A 24,383-nucleotide genomic window follows, 5' to 3' on the forward strand; every position below is an offset into this window, starting at 1 on the left:
TTGGCATAGAGCTGCTTATAGTAGTCTCTTAGGATGCTTTGTATTTCTGCAGTGTCTATTGTAACTTCTCCTTTTTCATTTCTTATTTTATTGATCTGAGTGAGTCCTCTCCCTCTTTTTCTTGATGAGTCTGGCTAATGGTTTATCAGTTTTATTTATCTTCTCAAAGAACCAGCTTTTAGTTTTATTGATCTTTGCTATTGTTTTCTTTGTTTCTATTTCATTTATTTCTGCTCTGACCTTTTTGATTTCTTTCCTTCTGCTAACTTTGGGTTTTGTTTGTTATTCTTTCTCTAGTTCCTTTAGGTGTAAGTTTAGATTGTTTATTTGAGATTTTTCTTGTTTCTTGAAGTAGGCTTGTATAGCTATAAACTTCCCTCTTAGAACTGCTTTTGCTGCATCCCATAGGTTTTGGATCGTCGTGTTTTCATTGTCATTTGTCTCCAGGTATTTTTTGATTTCCTCTTTGATTTCTTCAGTGATCTCTTGGTTATTTAGTAACGTATTGTTTAGCCTCCATGTGTTTGTGTTTTTTACGGGTTTTTTTCCCTGTAATTCATTTCTAATCTCATAGCGTTGTGGTCAGAAAAGATGCTTGATATGATTTCAATTTTCTTAAATTTACTGAGGCTTGATTTGTGACCCAGGATGTGATCTATCCTGGAGAATGTTCCGTGAGCACTTGAGAAGAAAGTGTAATCTGCTGTTTTTGGATGGAATGCCCTATAAATATCAATTAAATCTATCTGGTCTATTGTGTCATTTAAAGCTTCTGTTTCCTTATTTATTTTCATTTTGGATGATCTGTCCATTGGTGTAAGTGAGGTGTTAAAGTCCCCCACTATTATTGTGTTACTGTCAATTTCCTCTTTTATAACTGTTAGCAGTTGCCTTATGTATTGAGGTGCTCCTATGTTGGGTTCATATATATTTATAATTGTTATATCTTCTTCTTGGATTGATCCCTTGATCATTATGTAGTGTCCTTCCTTGTCTCTTGTAACATTCTTTATTTTAAAGTCTATTTTATCTGATATGATTATTGCTACTCCAGCTTTCTTTTGATTTCCATTTGCATGGAATATCTTTTTCCATCCCCTCACTTACAGTCCTTTCAGTCACATATGTGTCCCTGGGTCTGAAGTGGGTCTCTTGTAGACAGCATATATATGGGTCTTGCTTTTGTATCCATTCAGCAAGCCTGTGTCTTTTGGTTGGAGCATTTAATCCATTCACGTTTAAGGTAATTATCGATATGTATGTTCCTGTGACCATTTTCTTAATTGTTTTGGGTTTGTTTTTGTACGTCCTTTTCTTCTCTTGTGTTTCCCACTTAGAGAAGTTCCTTTAGCATTTGTTGTAAAGCTGGTTTGGTGGTGCTGAATTCTCTTAGCTTTTGCTTGTCTGTAAAGCTTTTGATTTCTCCATTGAATCTGAATGAGATCCTTGCCGGGTAGAGTAATCTTGGTTGTAGGTTCTTCCCTTTCATCACTTTAAGTATATCATGCCACTCCCTTCTGGCTTGTAGAGTTTCTGCTGAGAAATCAGCTGTTAACCTTATGGGAGTTCCCTTGTATGTTATTTGTCATTTTTCCCTTGCTGCTTTCAATAATTTTTCTTTGTCTTTAATTTTTGTCAATTTAATTACTTTGTGTCTCGGCGTGTTTCTCCTTGGGTTTATCCTGTATGGGACTCTCTCCGCTTCCTGGACTTGGGTGGCTATTTCCTTTTCCATGTTAGGGAAGTTTTCGACTATAATCTCTTCAAATATTTTCTCAGGTCCTTTCTCTCTCTATTCTCCTTCTGGGACCCCTATACTGCGAATGTTGTTGCGTTTAATGTTGTCCCAGAGGTCTTTTAGGCTGTCTTCATTTCTTTGCATTCTTTTTTCTTTATTCTGTTCCACAGCAGTGAATTCCACCATTCTGTCTTCCAGGTCACTTATCCGTTCTTCTGCCTCAGTTATTGTGCTATTGATTCCTTCTAGTGTAGTTTTCATTTCAGTTATTGTATTGTTCATCTCTGTTTGTTTGCTCTTTACTTCTTCTAGGTCTTTGTTAAACATTTCTTGCATCTTCTCGATCTTTGCCTCCATTCTTTTTCCGAGGTCCTGGATCATCTTCACTATCATTATCCTGAATTCTTTTTCTGGAAGGTTGCCTATCTCCACTTCATTTAGTTGTTTTTCTGGGGTTTTATCTTGTTCCTTCATCTGGTACATAGCCCTCTGCCTTTTCATCTTGTCTATCTTTCTGTGAATGTGGTTTTTGTTCCACAGGCTGCAGGATTGTAGTTCTTCTTGCTTCTGCTGTCTGCCCTCTCTGCATGCTGATTTTTATCTCAGCTACATAGTGTATCAAAATTGCTATGTAGCTCTTTTTGGAAAAGAAATTAGCATAAACGTAAAAGAACAATAATTTTAAAAAAATTTTTTTAAATTTTTTAAATTTTAAACATCTTTATTGGAGTATAATTACTTTACAATGTTAGTTTCTGCTATATAACAAAGTGAATCAGCTATACATATACATATATCCCCGTAAGGAACAGTAATTTTTTATACACACATACATACACACACATTTGCATGCATGCATACCTATATAGCAATAAAGTAGCAACTTCAAAAAGCCCAGAAAGAATTTCCAGGAACCACTACAGAATAAACTGTGGCTAGGAACTTTTTGTGATGATTAAAACTAGTACTAGTAATAACAATAAAATCTAACATTTATTGAGCACTTACTGTATGCCAGGTACGTCCTCCAAATGCATAGGTGTTATTATAGTTTAGGGAACTTAAATGACATGACTGAGGGAGGTGGCAGACCAGGCAGAACCCAGGACTGCATGCTGAGCTGTCACCACTGTACATAACTAATTCTATATGTAATTCTTTGACTCATGCTGTCACTCTCCCTATCCTGTGAGCTCTGTGAAAAGAGGGGACATAACTGCTTTGTCCTCAGTATCCCCACCAGCAAGCCCAGTGCCTGGCACATAGAAGGAGCTCAATAAATATCTGTTGAATGAATTCATGAAATGATTAATAATTAATGAATTGAAGTCCAACTTAACCAGTGTGCTCTGCTGCCTCTATTTATATAAACTTCTATGTTATGTTTCAGAAATTTTTCTTTCTTTAAACAGGTTTAAGGTAAAAATCTGATCTGAAATAGTTAGGTCTTACTCATGAATTATTTCCTGCAGACAAGTTTTGGCCTTACCCCTCTCCCCATGCCACTGCAATTGGGGTCAGTCTTGCCGTTAGCATGGCTGTCCTTGAAGCAAGTTTAAGCGTCAGTTTTAGAAGATAACACTGGAGAACAGGTGCCAGTTTTCCCCAAGTGCATGATCATCTCTTCTCCTTAGTCACCTACTGAGAAGGGCTGGTGCCTTCGTCCAAAGCCTCTTATCTTCTGCACCAGGAAGGCTGTTTTCTGGCCCCCTCCATTTTTTTTTACTTATTTTTTTTATGTTTGCCTATTACAGTATTCCAGTCTCTTCTGGCTGAAATATTCTCTTCAGATGACTCTGTCTCTTTTGGACAAATAATCAGCCTTTCCGATTTCAGTCCCCTAGCCCTGTTTCTCCTGAAGTAAATGTTTGGGTATGTGAAGAGAGGACCTCTGAGACCTCATGGTGGTGGGAGAGGAGGGCCTGGGATCACCACGGGGCCCTCTGGGTTCTTTCTGGTTTCTGCTGTGGAGGAACAACCACTGAGGTGTAACTGGTCTCCTCCGGCTTTTGGGGGGGTCATTGGAGAACACCTGTCCCTGAAGTCCGTGGTCCCGGCCGTTTGCTCCTTGTAGTGAAGTCACTGCACATGTGAACGCTCTGACCTGATCCCAGGTCTCTGCTGGTTGCCGAGCCTCTCGGAAGTGCTGCACTCTCTCAGCCCCGGGTCACACGGGAGGAATAGGGAGCGTCGCCTTAGGCTCGGGTCTCTAATCTTGCTGGCCATCCATGCTGGAAGCTACCGAGTTACTGCCCCTCACTGTGTTCAGACAGGTTCTGCCTGGACTTCAGGACTCCTCTGGAAGGCCATGCCTGGGAAGTGAGCCTCTAGTCCGGGTGCTTCCAGGTCTTACCTTGATGTGCTTACAGCTTCCCCACCCCTGCCCCTATCCAGGCCTGCCCTCGGGACGGAGGCATCAAGGGCCCCAACACCTAACCCCTCAGCTTCCCTGTTTTCCTTCTTCCCTCCTTCCACTGAGGCCAGGGTCCGTGTCGCACTTCTGCTACCTCCTTCCAGAAGAGATTTTCTCAGTCCTACCTTCTTCCTTCAGAAAACAGTCACTTCACTTCCTCACCTGGGACGGTTGCCAGGTACTGGGGCAGGAAGAGTGGGGCAAAGGCAAGGGGAAGTTTTGCTTGTTTTAATTTCCAAAGATATTGTCTGTATTACATTATAAATTGTGATGAGCACTCTGAAGGAAACGAAGACAGAGAACGAACAATACGGAGGCCTGCCAAAGTGAGATAGTCAGGGAAGCTTCCTGAGGAGGTGACATTTAAAGAGACCCACAGGATGAAAGGGAACCAGCCACATAGAGAGTAGGGGGAGGGGTGGGGGTTGTTCCAGACAGAAGGAACAGGAAATACAAGAGAAACAGGAGCCTTCTGGGGATGACTCTTGGGTGGTGAGAGAAGTCAGGGAGGTGGGATTGAGACCCAGGACCACCGTGGAGGCAGCATGGGGTGGGCAGAAGGAGCATTAATCCCCTTCTTCTGAGAAGTGCCAATGCCCAAATCCAGAGCCTCTTCTCTCAACCCTAAATTATGTGCAGGGCTGGGTAGGTGTTTGCTGCCCACTGAAGGGCAGTGAGGAGATGAACACATCAAAGCAGAACATCGGCGTCAGGGTCAGTTATTGAGCCCCTGTTGGCCCAAAGCCAGCGCTGGAGGCTATGGGGAATCCAACAATGCAGGTGACTCAGCGCTCCCTCCCTCCGCCCCCCCCCCCCCCCCCCCCCCCGTGAGCTCACATTCTCTCATTAAACAGAAACACAGCTAAACGTATAAACCCTGCTAGAAACTGTCTTGCACATCTCTGGCTGTGTTCCTTCTAAACCCAAAGAGAAAAAATGACTCACACTTGTAAAAAATCCATCCAGACAATACAGCAAGTGAAAAAGAAGAGGATCAAAATCCAACTACTCAGTGATAATCACTGCAGCGTCCTTCTCGACATCTGTCCGTAAACACACACACACACACACACACACACACACCCGCTAAATGGGGTAATGTGGACATGCACTTCTGTGTCCTGCTCTGCTCACTTAGTGTTGCCTGATATGCACTTGTACTTGACTCTCCCTGTGCATTTTTTGGTTCCACTGAAAACAGAGAACTGGAAGGTGTTTTTTCTAGAACAGCAACCCTGGAAAGCCACACAAAAAAAATGACGGGGAGGAAGAGCTTTACCCCTTTATAGTGAAGAAAAGTACAGATCCACAATCCCAAGAGCCCTGGGTTTCACATCCATTTCAGCAGCTTGTGACGATGTTACCAGCACCCAGGCAGGGCTGGATCCTCCCTCTCTTATTCCATACATTCCCCCCAAAGCTGCCCCGGTCTTCTCTTAAAAGCTGCCTTTGGTGTGTTTGGTGAGAAGAAAAGGTAGACAAGCAAGAAGGTCAGATTCAAGACCCTGTTCTAGACCGGTTGGCATCCCACACAGGTGACCACAGTATGAGGTAAGCTGGGGCCAGTGAAAAAGCAAGGCTGCAGGACTAACTCAGGTTTCAGTGGGTGGGTCATGTGGAATTTGAAAATGCATATTCCTATCATAATATTTATATGTAGAAATTTTTTTAAATCTGCGGAATGCAAACTACAAAAAAAAAAAAGAAAACTCAACTTAATTTCCTTGGCTAGTAGAGAATCCAAAAGAAGGGCTCTACCTGGTGCAACTTCTGACACTTAACTGGGAAGGCATACTCATCCCCAGCCTGGAGTAGGGGTGAGAATACCCAGTTCTCCAGGGCCCTGGGTGTGAAAGTTTAGTTTGCCAAAAGAGATCAAGGGCTTGAAAAGGTTGGGGAACTCCACTCCGTGCCATTGCTCAGGGCTCGGACACATGAGTTTGCAGATGTGTCCCGAAAACATGAACAAACTTGCCTGATTCCTACAAGGAATGTCCTTTCCCTTCTCTAGCTGTTTGTGCTGCCAATTTTATTATTAGTCATAGTTAGAAAGGGAATTTTATACGTGGACTGCGTCATAATCTCTTTTGCTAAATAAGCGTGTAGTATAAATCCTTTGCGAATTATAAATCTGTATCGTCTCTTGGAGATTATAAAAGAGACTAGCCCTCATCTCTCCTGGGTGCTTAGATGTGGGACTGAGCCATCAGGCAATCCTTCCTTCATTCCCTTTCGTTCAACCAGTATTGATTGAGTACTTCCTATGAGTTGGTCACAATGGGTACTCATTCAGAGAGGAAGAAACAGACTTTAAATAAGTAAACACAGACAAATATAAAAGTACACATTATGAAAACTTCTCTGAAAGAATCGGGTGATTTCTAGTTTAAAAACTCTTTGACCGGGCTTCCCTGGTGGCGCAGTGGTTGAGAATCTGCCCGCCAATGCAGGACACACGGGTTCAAGCCCTGGTCTGGGAAGATCCCACATGCCGCGGAGCAACTAGGCCCGTGAGCCACAATTACTGAGCCTGCGCGTCTGGAGCCTGTGCTCCGCAACAAGAGAGGCCGCGACAGTGAAGGGCCCACGCACCGCGATGAATAGTGGCCCCCGCTTGCCACAACTAGAGAAAGCCCTCGCACAGAAACGAAGACCCAACACAGCCAAAAATAAATAAATAAATAAACAAAGAAAAAACAAACAAAAAAAAAACTCTTTGACCTGGAGGAATCACATTTGGGTCCCGTTGAATGTGTGGAGACAGTTTTCTTCTTCTGATCTTTGAGGCTGATCCAATTCTTGGCTCAGAGACCAAACCCCCTTCTCCTCTGGTTCAGACGGCTCATCTGCTTATCGCAGCACCTGAGACAGCGCGGACCCAGCAGTCCAGACGCTGCAGCGTAATTCTTAAAGCGTAAATGCCGGGACTTCCCTGGTGGCACAGTGGTTAAGAGTCTGCCTGCCAATGCAGGGGACAAGGGTTCGATCCCTGGTCCAGGAAGATCCCACATGCCAAGGAGCAACTAAGCCCATGCGCCACAACTACTGAAGTCTGCGCACCTAGAACCTGTGCTCCATAACAAGAGAAGCCACCACAATGAGAAGTCTGCACACAGCAACGAAGAGTAGCCCCCGCTCACCGCAACTAGCGAAAAGCCCATGCACAGCAACGAAGACCCAAGGCAAAAAAAAAAAGAAAAGAAAAGCGTAAATGCCAGGTAGGGGGGAATGGTGGAAGATGCTGTCGAACCTCAGTAAGAGTTTTTCTAACATAGAATGTATTTATATATATGAAGAAAAATGAGAAAGACTGGACATGGGTTTCTTTTAAATGACCAGGTAAGACTCTCTCAGAGATGGAAATTGCCAGACTTCTCACTGGTTTGCTGTTTTGATTTTCCAGGGTACCCAGAAAATATGCCTTCCCTACAGCCCCACAAAAACGCTCTCTGTGAAGTCCATCTTAAGGTGAGTACAAATGAGCAGAAACCCAACACCAGGCACCCATAAATGGGTTTTTTCCTGTGATCATTCTGATGTCAGCTTGCTATTTCCTTGGGCCTTGGAGTTATACTCAACATTTTGCTAAGCCCTCGACATGCATTACCTCACTGAATCTTCACTGCAGCCCTATAGGACAGATAGTGTTATTATCCCCATTTTATGGATAAGGAAATAGAGGCCCAGAAGGACAAAGCCAAGATCACACAGCTTGTGTGTAGTAGGACTGAGGCACAAGTCCAGGTCTGGCTGGTTCCGAGCTTTGCTCTCAAGCATCTGTGTTCTGCATGCCTCGCCTGCTTCTTTTTTCCGGCACGCATGCAAATATTTTGGTTTTGTAAAGAAAATCAAGAAATTTTTTTCCTTTCATTTTTCTGGTTTGAAATAGAAACTCAGATGTCAGCAAATGCTTCTCTGAGAAGAACGTGCTTATTCTTCACCAACAGAAAGTTAAATGAATGGAAGGAACCACTCGCTGCTCGGTGCTCAGCTGCCTCTCGTGCCCCCGTCTTTCCACCTCCCTCTCATCTCTCCCCCATGTCGGGTGGCAGCCTCCCCTCGGGAATGCCACCACGCAGGTTGGCCTGTTGCTCTGTCACCAGCTAAGATGTTACATCGTAGTAACAGTAGCTTCTGTTTGTCAGGCGCTGTGCTAAATGCTTAACAAGCATTCTCTTGGGGAATCTTTAAATCAGCTCTGTAAAGTAGATCTATTACTACCACCACTCCACATAGGAGGAATCGGAGCCTCAGAGAGGTGAAGAGATTTGACAAAGATCTCACAGCTGGTAAACCACAGAGCTGGGAATTAAACCTGGGTTCGTGTGATGCCAGGGCTTGAGCTGTCAATCACCAATGCCATCCTGTGTGAGTCTGAGACCTTATCCTGGTGGCCTGGTGATTTAGTCTTTATTCATCTGCAACTAGGTGGTGGCAGGAGGTGGTGTTTTTGATGTTCCCACCCACGACTCATACTTGCCAGAATGTCTGTTAGAGTGACAAACTTGACTGTCAGTTAGGGATTGCAATTGGCTGATGAAAGGGTCCTGAGATTAAGAAGGAAAACATTTCATATCTCACGTTCAAGCTTGACTTTGTCTTCAGATTGCAGACCTTCTCCCCTCTGCTCTAGGCCCCCTGATCTTTCTCCTGGCCAGTCTGAAGCCCGAGCTAAGAGGGCATCAGTGCAGAGGTTAACCTTTTTCTTGAGCACAGAAGTATCTTGCTGCTTCTAAATCTTAACTTGCTTTGAGAGCAATAGTTTGAATTATATTGGCTTAAATTTCTGTGAATCCTTTTTCTTCTTCTTCTTCTAAAATGAAGTTTCTCCAGCTCCTTTCTTCTGTATATTTAAAGACCAGGGATTTCACTGAGTTTTAATTTCATTTAATTGTCTGAGTAGGCCTTCACTTTTCAGTCCTCCACTCATAGCCAGAGCAAGCTGCAGCAAGAGAGTATTTTTAAAGATGCGAAGATTAAAACTTCTGCAGTTGCTGCCAATAGAAGAAAATATTTTATCTGTTTGTTACAATTATGAACTTGGAAACTTAAAAGGAAATTAAAATATAAATACTATGGAGTCAGATAAGCCTGAGTTCACATCATGGCTCCACTACTTCACAGCATTGTTATCCTGGACTATTTCTTTAACTTCTGAGCCTCAATTTACTCATCCTTAAAATGGGGATAAAATAGTACTTGCCTCATAGAGATTAAATGAGATAATCCATGTAAAGCATTTAGCAGGGTGCCTGGCATATAGTAAATACTCTGTAAATATTAGCTATTATTTTTACCTTTCATTTACAAATATGAGGATTCTTGCTGAAAGGGGCCTTAGACATCGTCTAGTCCAATTTCCTTGTTTTACCTCTAGAGGAACTTAGCTCAAGGAAATTCACGTTGCTTGTCCAAAGCAAAACATAAAAGAACAATCCTGCTAAGGACAGCCTTTTGCCCTAAGTGGGAGAGGAATTGCCAAAGGAAGAAAGACACGTCAGGTCATCTTAATTACATTTCATTTTATCATTAATTGCTATGTAAATGTCAGTGAATCACTTTTTTAGTAAATAAAAGTAAGAATCATGGAGATTAGTCAAGGTTGCCTGAAACAGATGCTGTCAATTCCCCCCTCCCTCTCTTACTCTGTGAGTGTGCTCAGGGTACAGCCACTGCGGTTGGTTACTCACGTATGTTCCTTCATTGATGACTCCTTGTTGGTTTGTACCTCCTGTGGCCCTTCAGGGAATCCAGCTATGATTTTCTAGGAGATAATACTTAGCTTTCCTGAAGACCTGAGACTGGCTCCACATTGTTTAAGTTTCCACCACACTGCGGCTCACTCTGTCCATTCTATTTCAGTGCCATGAATCTGGACAAATTCGAGAAAGGCCCCAGGGAAATTTTTCATCCTGAGATACAAAAGGTAACAGAGAATTTTGTGCTTCATAATTGTATAAATTTGATCACAGTGTTAGAACTGACGAATCATCGGTGATTCTTAGCCTAGGATCCCAACCAGAATCACCAGTGGTTCTCATCATGGAGAACCTCCCACCTGACATTCTGATGCAATCAGTCTAAGATAGAGGCTGGGAGTCTGTCATTTTCAGAAATTCAGAGGATAGAAGATGTCCAGAAAGCTGTCCTGTTTTCTTAGGACTTACTGTTAAGGGAAAGCAGTCCGCCTTGGGAGAAAAAAAATTTAGAGTCATAAACTAGGTAACAGTCCATCAGAAAAATGTCAGCCAAACTTTTGTCTTGCAGTTGCAATCAGTTTCACTTTGAAATCATCCCCTTGAAACGTATAAACACAGCCATCACTAATGGTGTGACAGTTGTGTGTTAGAGCTGAGCTTCGAGGAGTTGGCATGCCAGGTGGGGTGACACAGGAAGAGGCTGGAGAGGCAGGTTGGACTCTATCCAGGAGACAGCAGGGAGCCAGTAGAATCTTTAAGCAAAGGAGCATCATGCTTAAATCTGCTTTTTAGGGAAATAATTCAGGCAGTATGAGAAGGATGGATGGAAGCATGAGCGATCTTTGTGTGCATACCTTCACGATACAGTTAGCTTTTATAATAAGTTACTGGCTCTCAACTTAGCTTACCAGAAATGTATAGAATTGTGAATTCCCATGTCTTCTGTTCTAATTTAATTTTTAAAATAGTATTTGTACCCTGACTCAACCCCAGAAGGAACTGAGGCAAAAATGGTTGTGTTAGGTTAAACTTTAAGCAACTTTAAGCCATACTGTGTTTAATAGTAGTTCCTTATAGCCACCTTAAAAACAAATTAGAATTATAAGTTCAGTACCAGTGGGTCCTTATTACTTCATTTGTACCAGTTATCATACTCAATCCTTTCCTTCTTGGAGCCTGGACCCCCAGACACTGGGGCCAAAACCCACGAGCCTTTTGGATGCTTCCTTCTGCATCTTGCTGCTGAGCAGATCCCCTCTGCCCAGAGAGGTCACCCCTGCCTGGCCATCCTTATCTGCTTTCTCTCTCCCACAAAATGAGACAGGACAAGAAAACGAGATACAGCAACCTTCTGCCTATTTATATCATAACTCTATGCCTGTTTTTCACCAAACAAAAGACACTTTCACACTCTCCCTTCCATTCATGAGCTTTCCCTCCATCCTCTGTGGGTGTGAGCATCCAAGCGTGTGTGTGTGTGTGTGTGTGTGCAACTTACCAGCAGTAGTTCCCCTGCTGTCATCAGGTGTCTGTAGATTTCCCTTAGGAAGGCTTGAGCAACAGGCTTCCGGTGTAGGGAAAAGAGTTCTTACAAATCACTGGATCCAAAAGGTAAACAGAAAATAAACCAACTGCACTCTAAAGAAGGCATCTTTCCACCAAAAGTGGGAAGGTGGCTGATGCTGTTTTAAAATGTTATTTGTCTGTTTCTGCTGCCCTTCTATGTAACATTTTTCTCAGGCGAAATCTTCCCAGAAGCAGCATATGATAAGCTAGCTTTAAGTGGTTAGAGAAACCTAGGTATCTGTGTGTTTCTTCCCACTGCTATGCATCATCTTTGTTTCCTGATAGTTGTGGTATAATATGCCTTTCCTAAATGACCAGGTATTGTATAAAAATCTGTAGAGCTAAATTTGAATATTTTAAGCACTTCGAAGGGGAGAAAAGTGGTGTCAATGTCAGTAGACTGAAGCTTGGCTTTCACAGAAAGTCAACATAAAATGACCACCATTCAGCATGGACATAACTTTTCGAACTTCATTTGACAGGACTTGCTGGTTCTTGAAGAACAAGAGGTAAGTAGTCTCGCGAGACGCCTGGTCCTGCCGCTCTGCCTCCATATTTGTAAACGAGCTCCCCCTTCACCAGGAACACAGCCCTTTCTCCCAGGCACACCTCTCTGTGGATTTGCACAGCGAGAATCTCTTATCACTGAAAGCCTCCACTGACATGTTTTCTCGGGTGTATTTCAGAATTTTCTATGCAGCTAGCCGTAAAGATAGAAAAACAATCAAGCTGCTTAAATCTGCTTGGAAATATTCGAATGTTAACCTCATGATCAGGGTAAGGAATTAGGTTTTTGTTTTCCTTCAGTTAAAGCTAGTGTACTTTATTAGCACACTCGACTTACAGAATGCCATATTATTTGCATGTTTCCATATTCTGTTGTCCCACTTAAAAAAAAAAATATGTTGGAACCTGTGCTCCGCAACAAGAGAGGCCACGATAGTGAGAGGCCCGCGCACCGTGGTGAAGAGTGGCCCCCGCTTGCCGCAACTAGAGAAAGCCCTAGCACAGAAACGAAGACCCAGCATAGCAATCAATCAATCAATCAATCAATCAATCTTTAAAAAAAAAATATGTTGGGTTTTCCAAGTCCATAACTAACATAGAGAAATATCCGAAATATTATCAATAGACAGTTGAGTAAATCAGTGGAGTGTGTGTACACTGTGCCTCTCGGTAAATGGCAGTATCATCCGTCCAGTTGCTCAGGCCAAACTTGGAAACATCCTTGACACCTCTCCTTCTGTCACACCCCCCATCTAATCCATCAGCACATTCCATGGACACGTCTCAATGCCTCCACCACCACCACTCGAACCCCGCGACACCAGCCCCACCGTCTCCTGCCTGGACTCTGCAGCTCTCCAGCTCTTCTCCCTGCTTCCTTTCTTGCCCTCTCTTCTAGTTTTCATAGAGTATCCAAACATGCCAGGCCAGGCCCTCCCTACGAGGGCCTGCGTGCTGTGGCCGGTGCCACCTCTCCATCCTCTTCTCTGCACTAACCACACTGACTTCCTTCTTCTTCCACCTCCTCAGGAAGCCTGCTCTTCCCACCGCAGGGATGCTCCTCCCAGGTGTCTCACAGGTCACACCCTCACTTAATTAGCATCTCTGCTCAGCAAGGCCTTCCCTGGTCGCCTATTTAAAATAGCACACCCTGCCTCTCACCCACTGCCCTTCTCACTGCTTTGTTTATCTTCTTAACACAGGGATTTCATTTATTCAGTTTTTATCTGTTGCCCCCATTAGAATGAGAGCAGGGACTTATTCAATTTTGTTCACTGCTGTATCTTCAGAGCCTAGAACTGTGCAGATAGAGGACACAGAGTAAATATTTGTTGGTTGAATAAGTGAATTATGTATTGATTGGATGAATTATGAAATACTATGATGCCATTAAAAAGAATGAGGTAGACCTCTATTTACTGGCATGGAAACATTTCCACGACATAGTATTTACTGAGAAAAAAGCAATTCACAGGGCAATACTTACAGTATAATCCCAGTTGTTTTTATAAACACAGATTTCTATGTGTATTCATTCACTCCTCTCCTCCATTCATTGATTCAACAAATGTTTACTGAACTCTGACTGTGGGTGAACCGTGTACTACTCAAGGCATTGGGGATACATTGCTAAACAAGACAAGGTCCCTTCTTCATGGAGTTTACAATCTGGTGGGCTAAGACCAACTAAGCAAGTAAATAAGCAAACATAAACACGGTACTATTGACAGCCCCAATAGCTGTGGGGAAAGTAAACAAGGTAGGTGATGTGGGGTCAGGGGTAGGTTTTATACGTTAACCAAACAGGGAGGGTTTCTCTGAGGCAACGGCATCTCAGCTGATTCCTGAACATGGCGATGTAAACGCAAGGAAGGAGGCTGAGAGGTTTCACTGCCGGCTGTTGGCAGGAGTTGCTTTGGGCAGGTTCATGGAAGTGTAATGTGGGATGAGGCAGAGAGCAGGCAGAAGGAGACATCTACATTTTAATCTACATATTATCTATGCATGAATCATGCTTTTTGCTAAAGAATCCATGAACTCCACGTGTAGTTTGTAAAAGGCAAAAAATAAAAGTCATACACATTTCTGACAAACATTTGAAAAATACAGAAATGCACAAAAGGCATAAAGAAAATATCACCTACAATCACGAGAAAACTAGTATTGGTATAGTATCACATTTTGATATATGTTTGTTATATTTTATATAAAATTAGGATTATACTATATATAGTTTTTATGTCTCAAAATTACTCTACTCACTAAGTCACAAATATTTATTGAGCACCCAAGAGTGCATGCCCCTGCCCGTTGTGACAAACAATACAGAAATTTATCAATGGAAAACATGAAAGCTCCCCCACTTCGCCACTTCCACCCTCCCTTGAAGAACCACTGTTTGCTGTTTGGTGTATATCCTCTCACACTTTTCTTTGGATCTCCCAAATTTTGAAAAAGGAGTAGCTGATCTCTTTATTTCTCAATTTTATTTCCTTACTAAGGGAATATTTGCTAGAAGTAACAAGAGCACTCATGACATTGTACTTGAAGAGGTGTGAGCAGTGGTCAGCATCCTTCAGAGCTTCTCTGAGAGCTGTGTGGCCAATGCACTCTTCTTTAATCCTGCCAGCTTCTTGACTTTATCTCAATTCCACCCAATTATAGTGATAATCAACTGCAAAGATGGGCAGGGAAAAAAATAGTAAACAATACTAGTGATGTTTCTGAAAGGTTAGCTATTTGGTAAAGTGTTGTTTGGTGTCCTGAAACCCAAGTTTTATTTGTCCACTGTGTAGAGAGCACCCCCTGCCCCCGCCAGGAGAGAACATGGCATCCCAAGTAAACACCCGTGGAGAGGGTGACAGATGTGTAGGAACATGTGAATCACAGAAATATGGAGACATTGCCTAAATAAGAGTAACAAGCAACCGGGGGCATCCAGTTTTGAATCAGGACATCATTTCTTGATTCCAAAAGATTCTTCTGGAATCAATGGGACGTTAGTCTCCCCCTTATACTTCACTTTCTTCAGAAGAAATATAATTCCTAGCATACTATTAATTCCCAAGAATGTGACTATACGTTGGTTATAATCATGTTGAGTTTTGTCTCATGAAATTTAGAACTTAAAAATGTAAAGTCCCATACAAGTAGGCATTACAGATATGACCTTATCTCTATGGTGAGTGTCTGAGCAGAACTGAAGTGCCGAGAAAACCAGTTCCCACGGATTCCCTCCACCAGTCACCTCCCTCCAGGAGCCCAGGTATGGTCTTGGGACTTTGAGCACTCCCTCCCATCCCCCAAGTAGCAGCCAGCCTCATGAAGCACTGATGACGTTAGGTTCAACACTTCGTTAAAATATGACCCGTGGTGGTCAGGTAGCCCCAAATCAAATGATGCCCTCCTCAAATAGCCCCTCCTAAAAACTATCTCCTCAAAAAATACAATGCATCTGTTCAGCGATGCCTTGATTTCTGGAGATAGGAGAAAACTCTGTCATTCATTGACATCATTTGGGAAGCCCGGGAAACAAAATTACCCAAATGAGACCCCGTAAGGAATTTCAAGTACTTATCAAGGCCTTGCAACACCAGTCTTCCTGGAGCCTCCCCCTGAAGTGGGTGAGTACCCTCAGCAAGGGTACTGATGCCAGTCACAGAGCTGCCCCAACAAAGCTTTTTAAAGCTTCAGCCAGTGATCAGGCAGCAGTGGGTCCTATTTCTGCTTGTAACTCTTAGCTTCGCTCAACTCAAAACCATCCTGGGAAGACTCTGCCACTGTGTTGGAAAGAGCACTGGATCGAAAGTCAGGAGACCCGACTTCCAGCCCCAGTCCTGCCATCCACTTAGTACCAGCCTTGGGCAAGTCTCATCTTCCCTGGGCTTCAGTTGTCCTGCCTGTAAAATGAAAGCTATGGATTCAGTGGACCGTAGGGTCCCTACTGGTTCTAACAGGCTGTTAGTTCATGGCTCATGGCTCATCGCTCCGGTCACTGACCCAGTCTTTCTGCCCTTGGCTTGCTAGCTGTCAGCTCAGCTGGACCTGATCCTGGGCCTCCTGACCATCTGCTGGTTGGTTCCTCTAGCCCTGTGGTTCTCAAAGTGGGATCCCTGGGCTGGCAGCATCAACGTCACCTGCGGACTTATCAGAAATACAAATTCTTGGACCCTATCCCAGACCTGTGGAATTGGAGACCCTGGGAATGGGGCCAGCAATCTTTATTTTAACAAGCCTTCCAGGTCATGTTGATGCCTGGTCAAGTTTGAGAACCACTGCTTTTGTCCCTGCACTGTTATTCTAAGAGGGTCATCTGTCAGACCCCAAACTACTGTAGGTGCTTGTTAAGGGGCCACTGAGAATGGAAGCGGTGCCAGAGTCTTAGAGATATGTGATTGCTGTCACATTCCCAAAGGAGAGAAAGAAGAGCTACAAAAAAGCATAGAACCCTGAAGTGGACAGAAATCCTTGACAAATTCCTAAGAAATTTACCAAAAACGGGTTTGTGATGAAGAGGTGATCATTTGGAAGCAGTTTGTGAAAAATAAGTTGTATCTGACCGCTTGTGTTTCTTTTCTCATTTATTACGCACACAATTATGCCATGAATATTTATTAACCCTCTCCAATATACCCAGCACAGTGGTGGGTCCTGGAGATTCCACGGAAAGTAAGATGTATACCTTCCCTCCTTCACAGGACTTAAGTTCTAGTGGTAGAAACGGACAAATATGCAAGCTCAATAAAAAGAATTACAGAGTGTGAATAGTGCTATTAAGAAAATAAATAAGCTGCCGTGACGGAGAATAACAATGCGGGGAGTGTGTTGGGAGATCAGGGAAGGCCTCTCCGGAAATTGATGTTTGAGCTGAGACCCGCATGGTGGGCAAGAGCTTCTGTAGAAGGAGCTGTGGAGGAGCCCCGGGTGGAGGGACCAGCCTGGGAGCCGCCTCCCTCTTCCTCACTCTGTAGAGGAAACCACCAGATAGAAAATTACTACTACTGATGGGTATGCATCTGTCCCTCAGGTGTATCGGGGACAGAAAAATGTTTAGAAGTACAGCCGTAGATCTTTGGATTTTCAGTCTTAATTCTCCCAGATCCAGCTGTCCTGAATTCATCAGGCACTCTGCCTTGATCCCCCGCTCTGACCCACTGGCAATGTTTTAATCACCTTTGTTCTTTGCCCCTTAACTGACCCCCGAGAATTCCCTCATCAAACAGCCTTGCAAAGGTTGATTCTTTTCCAACCTCAGATTTTTTAAAATTATAAAATACTTCAGGCACACAAAAATGTATAGACAACAATATAATGAGGACCTATAACCCTATTACCCAATTTAAGAAAAATATATATATTAAAAATACAGTTGAGCTCCCTGATCCCATTCCTCTCTCTTCCCTGTGGAAGCTGTTATCTTGCATTTGGTATTTATCATTCCCACAGAGTCTGATTTTAACCCAGCATTTAAAGTTGAGGATAGTAGACTGAACATTTGTACTAACTACTTCTTGATTGCCTTTTTCTCCCCACATCTGTTTTATGACTTCTTGAGATTAAATAGCTTTAGGAATTGGGGCAACTGAGCTTTTAGAATACGTTGCCTACAGTTTCCATTTCTATTTCTAAAAGAGTCCACGAGATATCAGCCTCAGATTGTTGTGTTAAATTTTGAATTACACTGAGCTCCCCAGGTTCCAGACTACTGCTGCTGGGCTGATCAGCGGATGGTGCCAGTCCTGTGAGTTCCTGTGGGCTATTTATTTTGAGCACTGTTTTGCTGCAGAATGGACCTGGCATCCTGCAGACATTATTAGTAATGAAATTTCAAATGAACTCACAGAAGAGCACAGAGTTTCCTCTGTAAGCTATGAAAATCAAGGAATGATTGTTGTTAATATTGGTCAAAATTGAGATGGAGGGGAGGAAGTAATCCACCAAGTAGTCATTCAGGTCACTGTAGTGTTCCTGAATAACGACTAGCACATCTCATAACTGTGTATGCTTTGATGAGAAAATTAAATTCAGCACCTTTTGTTGTCTCATTGTAAGGGCTCTGTGAATTTCAAGTTTGGGGTTCTTTTTGCCAAAGATGGGCAGCTCACAGATGATGACATGTTCAGCAATGGTGAGTGTCTCCTTTCTTCTAACAGACACCCCGCCCCACTTCATTGCAATTTAGATGATCCCAGCTGAACTTGCCTGTTGCGTTGGAGTTTTTAATGCAAAGAAACAGCCAGTAGTTTTATGAAGTTGAAGGGTAAATTTTCAGGGTAAACTTTATAGGAAAGAAGTTGCCCAGTTTCCTTCATCTGGCAAATATTTATTGGTCACCAAATTACCGGCACCAGGGATACAGTCTAACTGGAAAATTACATGGGGATTTGAGGAATTTCATTCTACATAATCTCAGGAGCAAAGAGGCGACTTTTCTCTGGGATTTTTATGCTTGAGAGAATTATAAAATGGTCCTATTTCCTGTTATTTCACACTTTTCATATTAAAGACCCGTTTCTTATCAATGGGAGCAGTAATGATGTTTTCATTTTTCAATACTAGAGCCTTGTGACCCCAGTCTGGCAGCGCTCAGGTTGGTTAGTCTAATTCCGTAGTTTTCCTCTCCTCGGATTCTGGGAACTGTGACCCTCCCGTACGGTCTCCGAGAAGAGGGAAGCACGATTTCTCATTCTGTTCGCCTGCTGCACATGTCGGCGGAGCCTAGTTAATTTGCAAGTGATTTCACTGCATAGTTAGAAAACGGGGACTTGTGGACACTACTCTTCACATTTGACCTCTTCTTACAGAAATCGGAAGTGACGCTTTTCAAAAATTTTTAAATCTCCTGGGTGACACAATCACTCTCAAGGGCTGGACAGGCTACCGTGGAGGTCTGGACACCAAAAGTAAGGTTGCCTCCTGATCCATTCTGCTGTGATTTGTATAACTTTTGTTAGTCAGCCTCATCTGAATTTGAATTTATACCCAAGGTGGGGTACGCTGTCTTATAACTGTACAGCATTTCTAGTCTTTTTCCTGTACTTTTACTTCTGTCATTTTATTTGCTCTTCACGGACAATCCTTGATGTAAGCCAGGCAGGTGATGTGAGGCTCATTTGGCCTAAATTTGATAGGCTTCAAATCAGGTACCCTGACCCTCTGGGGGTCCCATCTCGCCCACGTTGGAGTCATGTCACAGATTCTGAATACGGAAAGGTTAGGTGATTTGTGAGAGCTGCCCTGTGAGTAACTTAACTGGCAGATGCAGGGATGAAGTATTTGGTCCCAGTTGTCAGGCCTCAGCTCCCCCCTGCCCCTGCCCCCCTGACAAGCTCTGTGTGCCTGTGGTGACTCCTGGAGTACCTGCAGGTCCATCATCCTCACTGCCCTTTCCCAGTGTAATCTGATAGACATCCCTAGGAGTTAGACACTGTTTTCATCCCCATTTTCAAATTAAGAAACTGAGGCTCAGAGAAGGTAAGGTAACGTGTCAAAAGGAACATAGCTAATGAGAACTTGAATCCAAGTCTAACTCCAAAGCGCATGCTTTGAATCACTATACAATGCTGCCAGGGATATAGTTCCTTTTGTTTTACGGACATGATAGCTGTTTGTATGTCGTCTTGTGTTCATTTTGTCCTGAACACCAGCAGTACTAGAAGGCAAGGGATTGTAACATACTCTCCTTTTGAGCCCAGACTTCTCATGGTCTCCTCTGCTCCAAGGCAAGGCATGAATCAGACAGCAAGCGAGCTTAGAGGGGGGTGAAGAGGTCCCCCCGTGTGGGCAGGAGCCTTGCATCAGTTGGAGGGGGATCCATACTGTTGCTTCCACTCAGGTGGATAATCATAGGATCTTTGGGATGTACTAACTGTGCTGTATTCCTCTAGTCTGCAAATAAAGACTATTTCCTTATGGCCTCAGAATTCTCTGTGCTCACTAAATGTATATTGTATTTTACAGATGACACCACAGGGATTCATTCTGTTTATACCATCTACCAAGGGCATGAGATCATGTTTCATGTTTCCACCATGTTGCCATATTCCAAAGAGAACAAACAGCAGGTACGTGTGAACACGCAAACCATTCGATAGTCAGTGACCTCAGTGTGGAGAAAACATAGCTATGACTTCACAGAATTAGAGACTATGGATGTTAATACATGAGCTGAACTTCAGGCACCAATTTTGGGGATGTTGTTACAGTCTGTTTATTTGAACTTTCAACAAGCCGTAGGAAGAACTACCCTCATTGATCAGGAAATAAAGGATCAGAGGCAGTGGTGCATGTATACGTCTGTGTGGACGTGTGTGTGTGTGTGTGTGCCTTTGTGTGAGTGTGGTTTTCTACACTCCTGAGGGACTATCATGCATATACGTGGCCTTTTCTCTGTGACTTCTGTCCATGTGCCTTGTGTCTTGTCAGAATGAGATTTTTCCAAGACGTAACACTATGTTTCCTGAGGAATGGTTGCAAGTGTTTTTTCAGGTTAATGCAGGAGGTTAACACTGAGTATCTACATGGCCTGTGCCCTGTCGGGGAAAAAACTACCTGAGAACACTTCTCACCCACCCCAGAGATTAGCCATCTCCAGGAAAAAACTTGCCAGTTTGATGAAATCTAGATATAACAATGATACATGCTGCTGGTTTTTGAAGGATTTGGGGGGTTCCATTTACCTTTTTATTAGATTCTTGTCCCTTTTTTTACACACTGAAGGCATCTGTATAAGTAAATATCACAAACATGAATGAACAGTTGTTCAGCAAAGATTTGTGAAAAATACAAACCTAGAGAGGGTATGTGATGGGCTAAAAGGGCTTTTTTCTGAACACTTATAATCCATATTTCAATAAGACTTCAGTGAGGGGGAAAGACACAATGCAGATCATTGGGCTAAAACATGGCGGTGTTGTCATGAGACATAGCGGTGCTTTGGGGACATGGTGGGGGTGAGGGGGGTCAGGAAGAGCTCGTTCTGTCTGGTGGTTAGGGGCCTGGAATAAGGCGCTGGTGAATTGTCTTATAGGCACTGGAGACCCATTGGAGGTTTTAAGCTTGTTCTGATTTTAGAAGGCTAACTGGTAAAGGACAGGTGGAAGCGGAAAGTGCCTCGGCCCAGGAAACCTGCTTAAGCGTCTAAGAGTTACTTTCTGCCAGGCATCTTCCCTCGTGTGGTTGAGATGACCTATGTTAGTGCTACCAGGCTGTCTCTACCTCTTAGGAGCTGAAGCTCTTAGGATCTTGGGATCACGTGGAGAAGAGAGACCAAGCTGGCCTTCCCAATTGTCATGAATTGTGTTGACCTCTTACATCTCAACAATAATAGCGAAAAACTTCCACTGAAGTATTTTACAATCCTCCTCCTCCCCCAACTCCGTCCGACATTTTCAGCCCTGTACATTCACCAACATTGCCCATGTCCTGTGACAGATAAGGGCATTAGCCAGAGACAGGAGGAAGCAATGTGACAGTTCAACCTTCACCCGACCCAAGTCTTTAATCTTTTTTTTTTTTTTTAATTTATTTTTGCCTGCGTTGGGTCTTTGTTGCTGTGCGCAGGCTTTCTCTAGTTGCGACGAGCGGGGGCTACTCTTCATTGTGGTGCGCGGGCTTCTCATTGCGGTGGCTTCTCTTGTTGCGGAGCACGGGCTCTAGGCGCGCGGGCTTCAGTAGTTGTGGCATGCTGGCTCAGTAGTTGTGGCTCGCAAGCTCTAGAGCGCAGGCTCAGTAGTTGTGGCGGGTGGGCTTTGTTGCCCCGCAGCATGTGGGATCTTCCCGGACCAGGGCTCGAACCCGTGTCCCCTGCACTGGCAGGCAGATTCTTAAGCATTGCACCACCAGAGAAGTCCTAAGTCGTTAATCTTATCTTTTTGAGGGGGCTGTTAGCATATTAAGACATAACGCGCTTACCAGGAGAACTGAAATATTCCCAGATGGACCCTGGTGTGCCCAACATCTTGGCCGGCTCCATGGGTAGTGCTAGGGTCCTCCACTTGCCCAGCATCAGTAGATATGAAGAAAATCACAAGTAGAAAACTTGTCTCTATTACCAGGAAGATAAAGCAAGTGGGAAGAGTCAAAGAAATGCACAGGGACAGTGAACCTTATTGGTGCCTGATTGTGGGAGAGCAGAGAAGGACCACTAACTGCAAGCCTCCTTCTGAACCTGTCATGGTTTCTTGGGGGCCTAGGGTAATGGTCAAAAGTCAGAGGCCAACGTGGCTCATAAAATCTTGGTGGCTTTTTGACCTCCTAGCATCTAGAATGCTAGTGGAACAGTCCGAGCCACATCCCAAATCTGATGTAAAGAAACAAACTTTCACAAAGATTTTGTAGGTTCTGGTATTACAATTAACTCCTTCATCTCTCTCCTCCATCACCAGACCAAACCACAATGGGGGCAGGGGAGGGGGTGTAGTTACTTGGCTCTCTGAGACTCATCTTCTCCCTAATGTCCCGTGATGTCTGCACCCCTAACATCCAGTCTCCCAGCATTCCAGACCCCGACAGCAGCACCTAGGACCAGATGAAAGCACAGGCTCTGTGATCAGCCGGATCTGGGCCAAGCCCTAGCTCTGCCACGAGCTAGCTCTGGACACCCCATGTGCGCTGCCAGCCCCAGGGCTCGGTTCTCGGCTCCGCTCTCTTTCTACACTCATTCGTCCCTTTATGATCTCGTCCAGTCTTATGGTTCTGAATAGCTTTTATATGCCTCTGACACTCAAACTTAAAGCTCCAGCCAGCCCTCACGGGAACTCCAGACCAGATATGCAGCCTTCTCGACACCTCCCCTGGGCTTGACGTCCCAGACCTAGTCTTTCCAGAGCTGAACTCCGACTCTCCTCCAGACCTGTTCCTCCTGCAGTCTGTCTTATCTCTGTTGATGGCTATTCTGTTCTTCCAGTTTCTGGGGCAAAATGACTCTGGAGTCATTCTTGACCCCTCTCTGTCTCATCCCATTTTCAATTTGTCAGGAAATCCTGTTGGCTCGACCTTCAGATGACACCTAAACTCTCCTCACACTTCTGTTACTACACAGCTCTGAGCCCCATCACCTCTTGTTGGATTATTGCAGTAGCTTCCTCTCTGGCCTCCCTGCTTTTACCCTGGTGCCCTGATAGACTGTTTCTCAATCCTCCAGCCAGAGTGATCCTTTAAAATGCACGTCAGTCTCTTCCCAAACAGTGGCTCCTGCTTCACTCAGAGTCAAAGCCAGATCCCTAGAGTGGCCTGCAAGGCCCTGTGTGACCTCTGTTCCTTCTCTGGTCCCATCGCCCACTGCTCTTCTTATTTCCTCCCTCCCAGTCATATTGGCTTCCTTTCCTGTTCCCCAGAGTCACCAGATACTGTCCCATGTCATGGTCTTTGCGTTGCCCTTCTTTCTGCCTAGAACTCTCCTAGAACTGTCTCCTACCAGGTATCCTCTGGCTGACTCACTCACTGCCCTCAGATCTACCCAAATGTCAGCTGTTAAACTGAACCCCTGGCTGAATTTAAAGCTGCAACCCACCCTCCCCCAGCGCCCCCAGGCCCCTGCACGGCTCTCTTTCCTCCACTGCACGTATTACCGCCTAACGTTATGTGTATTATTTAGTACACTTGTTTGTTATATTTGCTATGTAATTTCTGTGCCCCCTGCTAGAGTGTACGCCCCATGAGGGCAGGGAGATTTGTCTGCTTTGTTCCTGGCATATAATAGGAGCTCAATGATTACTTTTAAAAAATATATAAAAGCCATGGAAGCAACCTAAATGCCCATCGACAGACTAATGGATAAAAAAGATGTGGTATATATTCAATGGAATATTACTGAGCCATAAAAAGGAATGAAATTGGATCATTTGTAGAGATGTGGATGGACCTAGAGACTGTCATACAGAGTGAAGTAAGTCAGAAAGAGAAAAACAAATATTGTATATTAATGCATATATGTGGAATCTAGAAAAATGGTACAGATGAACCAGTTTGCAAGGCAGAAATAGAGACACAGATGTAGAAAACAAATGTACGGACACCAAGGGGAGAAAGCAGGGAAGGGGGGGGCGGTGGTGGGATGAATTGCGAGATTGGGATTGACATATATACACTAATATGTATAAAATAGATAACTAATGAGAACCTGCTGTATAAAAATAAATAAATTAATCTAAAAATAATAAACAAAATATATATATAAAAGCTTTATTGAGATATTATTCATATACCATACAATTTACCCACTTCAGTGTGTTAACAAGGTTATTCAACTATCACCAAGATCAATTCTAGAATATTTTATTACCCCAAAGAGAAGCCCCTCTCCTCTTAGCCATTACTCCCCACTCCACCACTGCCCAGTCTCTGGTAACTACCAATCTGCTTTCTCTCTTGATTTGCTTATTCTGGACACTTCATATAAATGAAATCACATAATATGTGGTCTTTCGTAACTAGCTTCTTGCAATTAGCATGTTTTCAA

General features: G+C 43.7%; 1 protein-coding gene across 1 annotated transcript in view; it reads left to right on the forward strand.

The window, feature by feature from the left end:
• Positions 1-24,383, forward strand: part of GARNL3 (GTPase activating Rap/RanGAP domain like 3) — a 110,662-nt gene that overhangs the window by 44,311 nt on the left and 41,968 nt on the right. The window contains 6 exon segments of the mRNA XM_036854452.1: positions 7,555-7,619; positions 10,014-10,077; positions 11,899-11,925; positions 17,975-18,050; positions 18,727-18,825; positions 19,883-19,986. Coding sequence (XP_036710347.1) covers positions 7,555-7,619; positions 10,014-10,077; positions 11,899-11,925; positions 17,975-18,050; positions 18,727-18,825; positions 19,883-19,986 — 435 coding nt within the window.

The sequence above is a fragment of the Balaenoptera musculus genome, chromosome 6 (genome assembly GCF_009873245.2).
Source record: "Balaenoptera musculus isolate JJ_BM4_2016_0621 chromosome 6, mBalMus1.pri.v3, whole genome shotgun sequence".
NCBI lineage: Eukaryota > Metazoa > Chordata > Mammalia > Artiodactyla > Balaenopteridae > Balaenoptera > Balaenoptera musculus.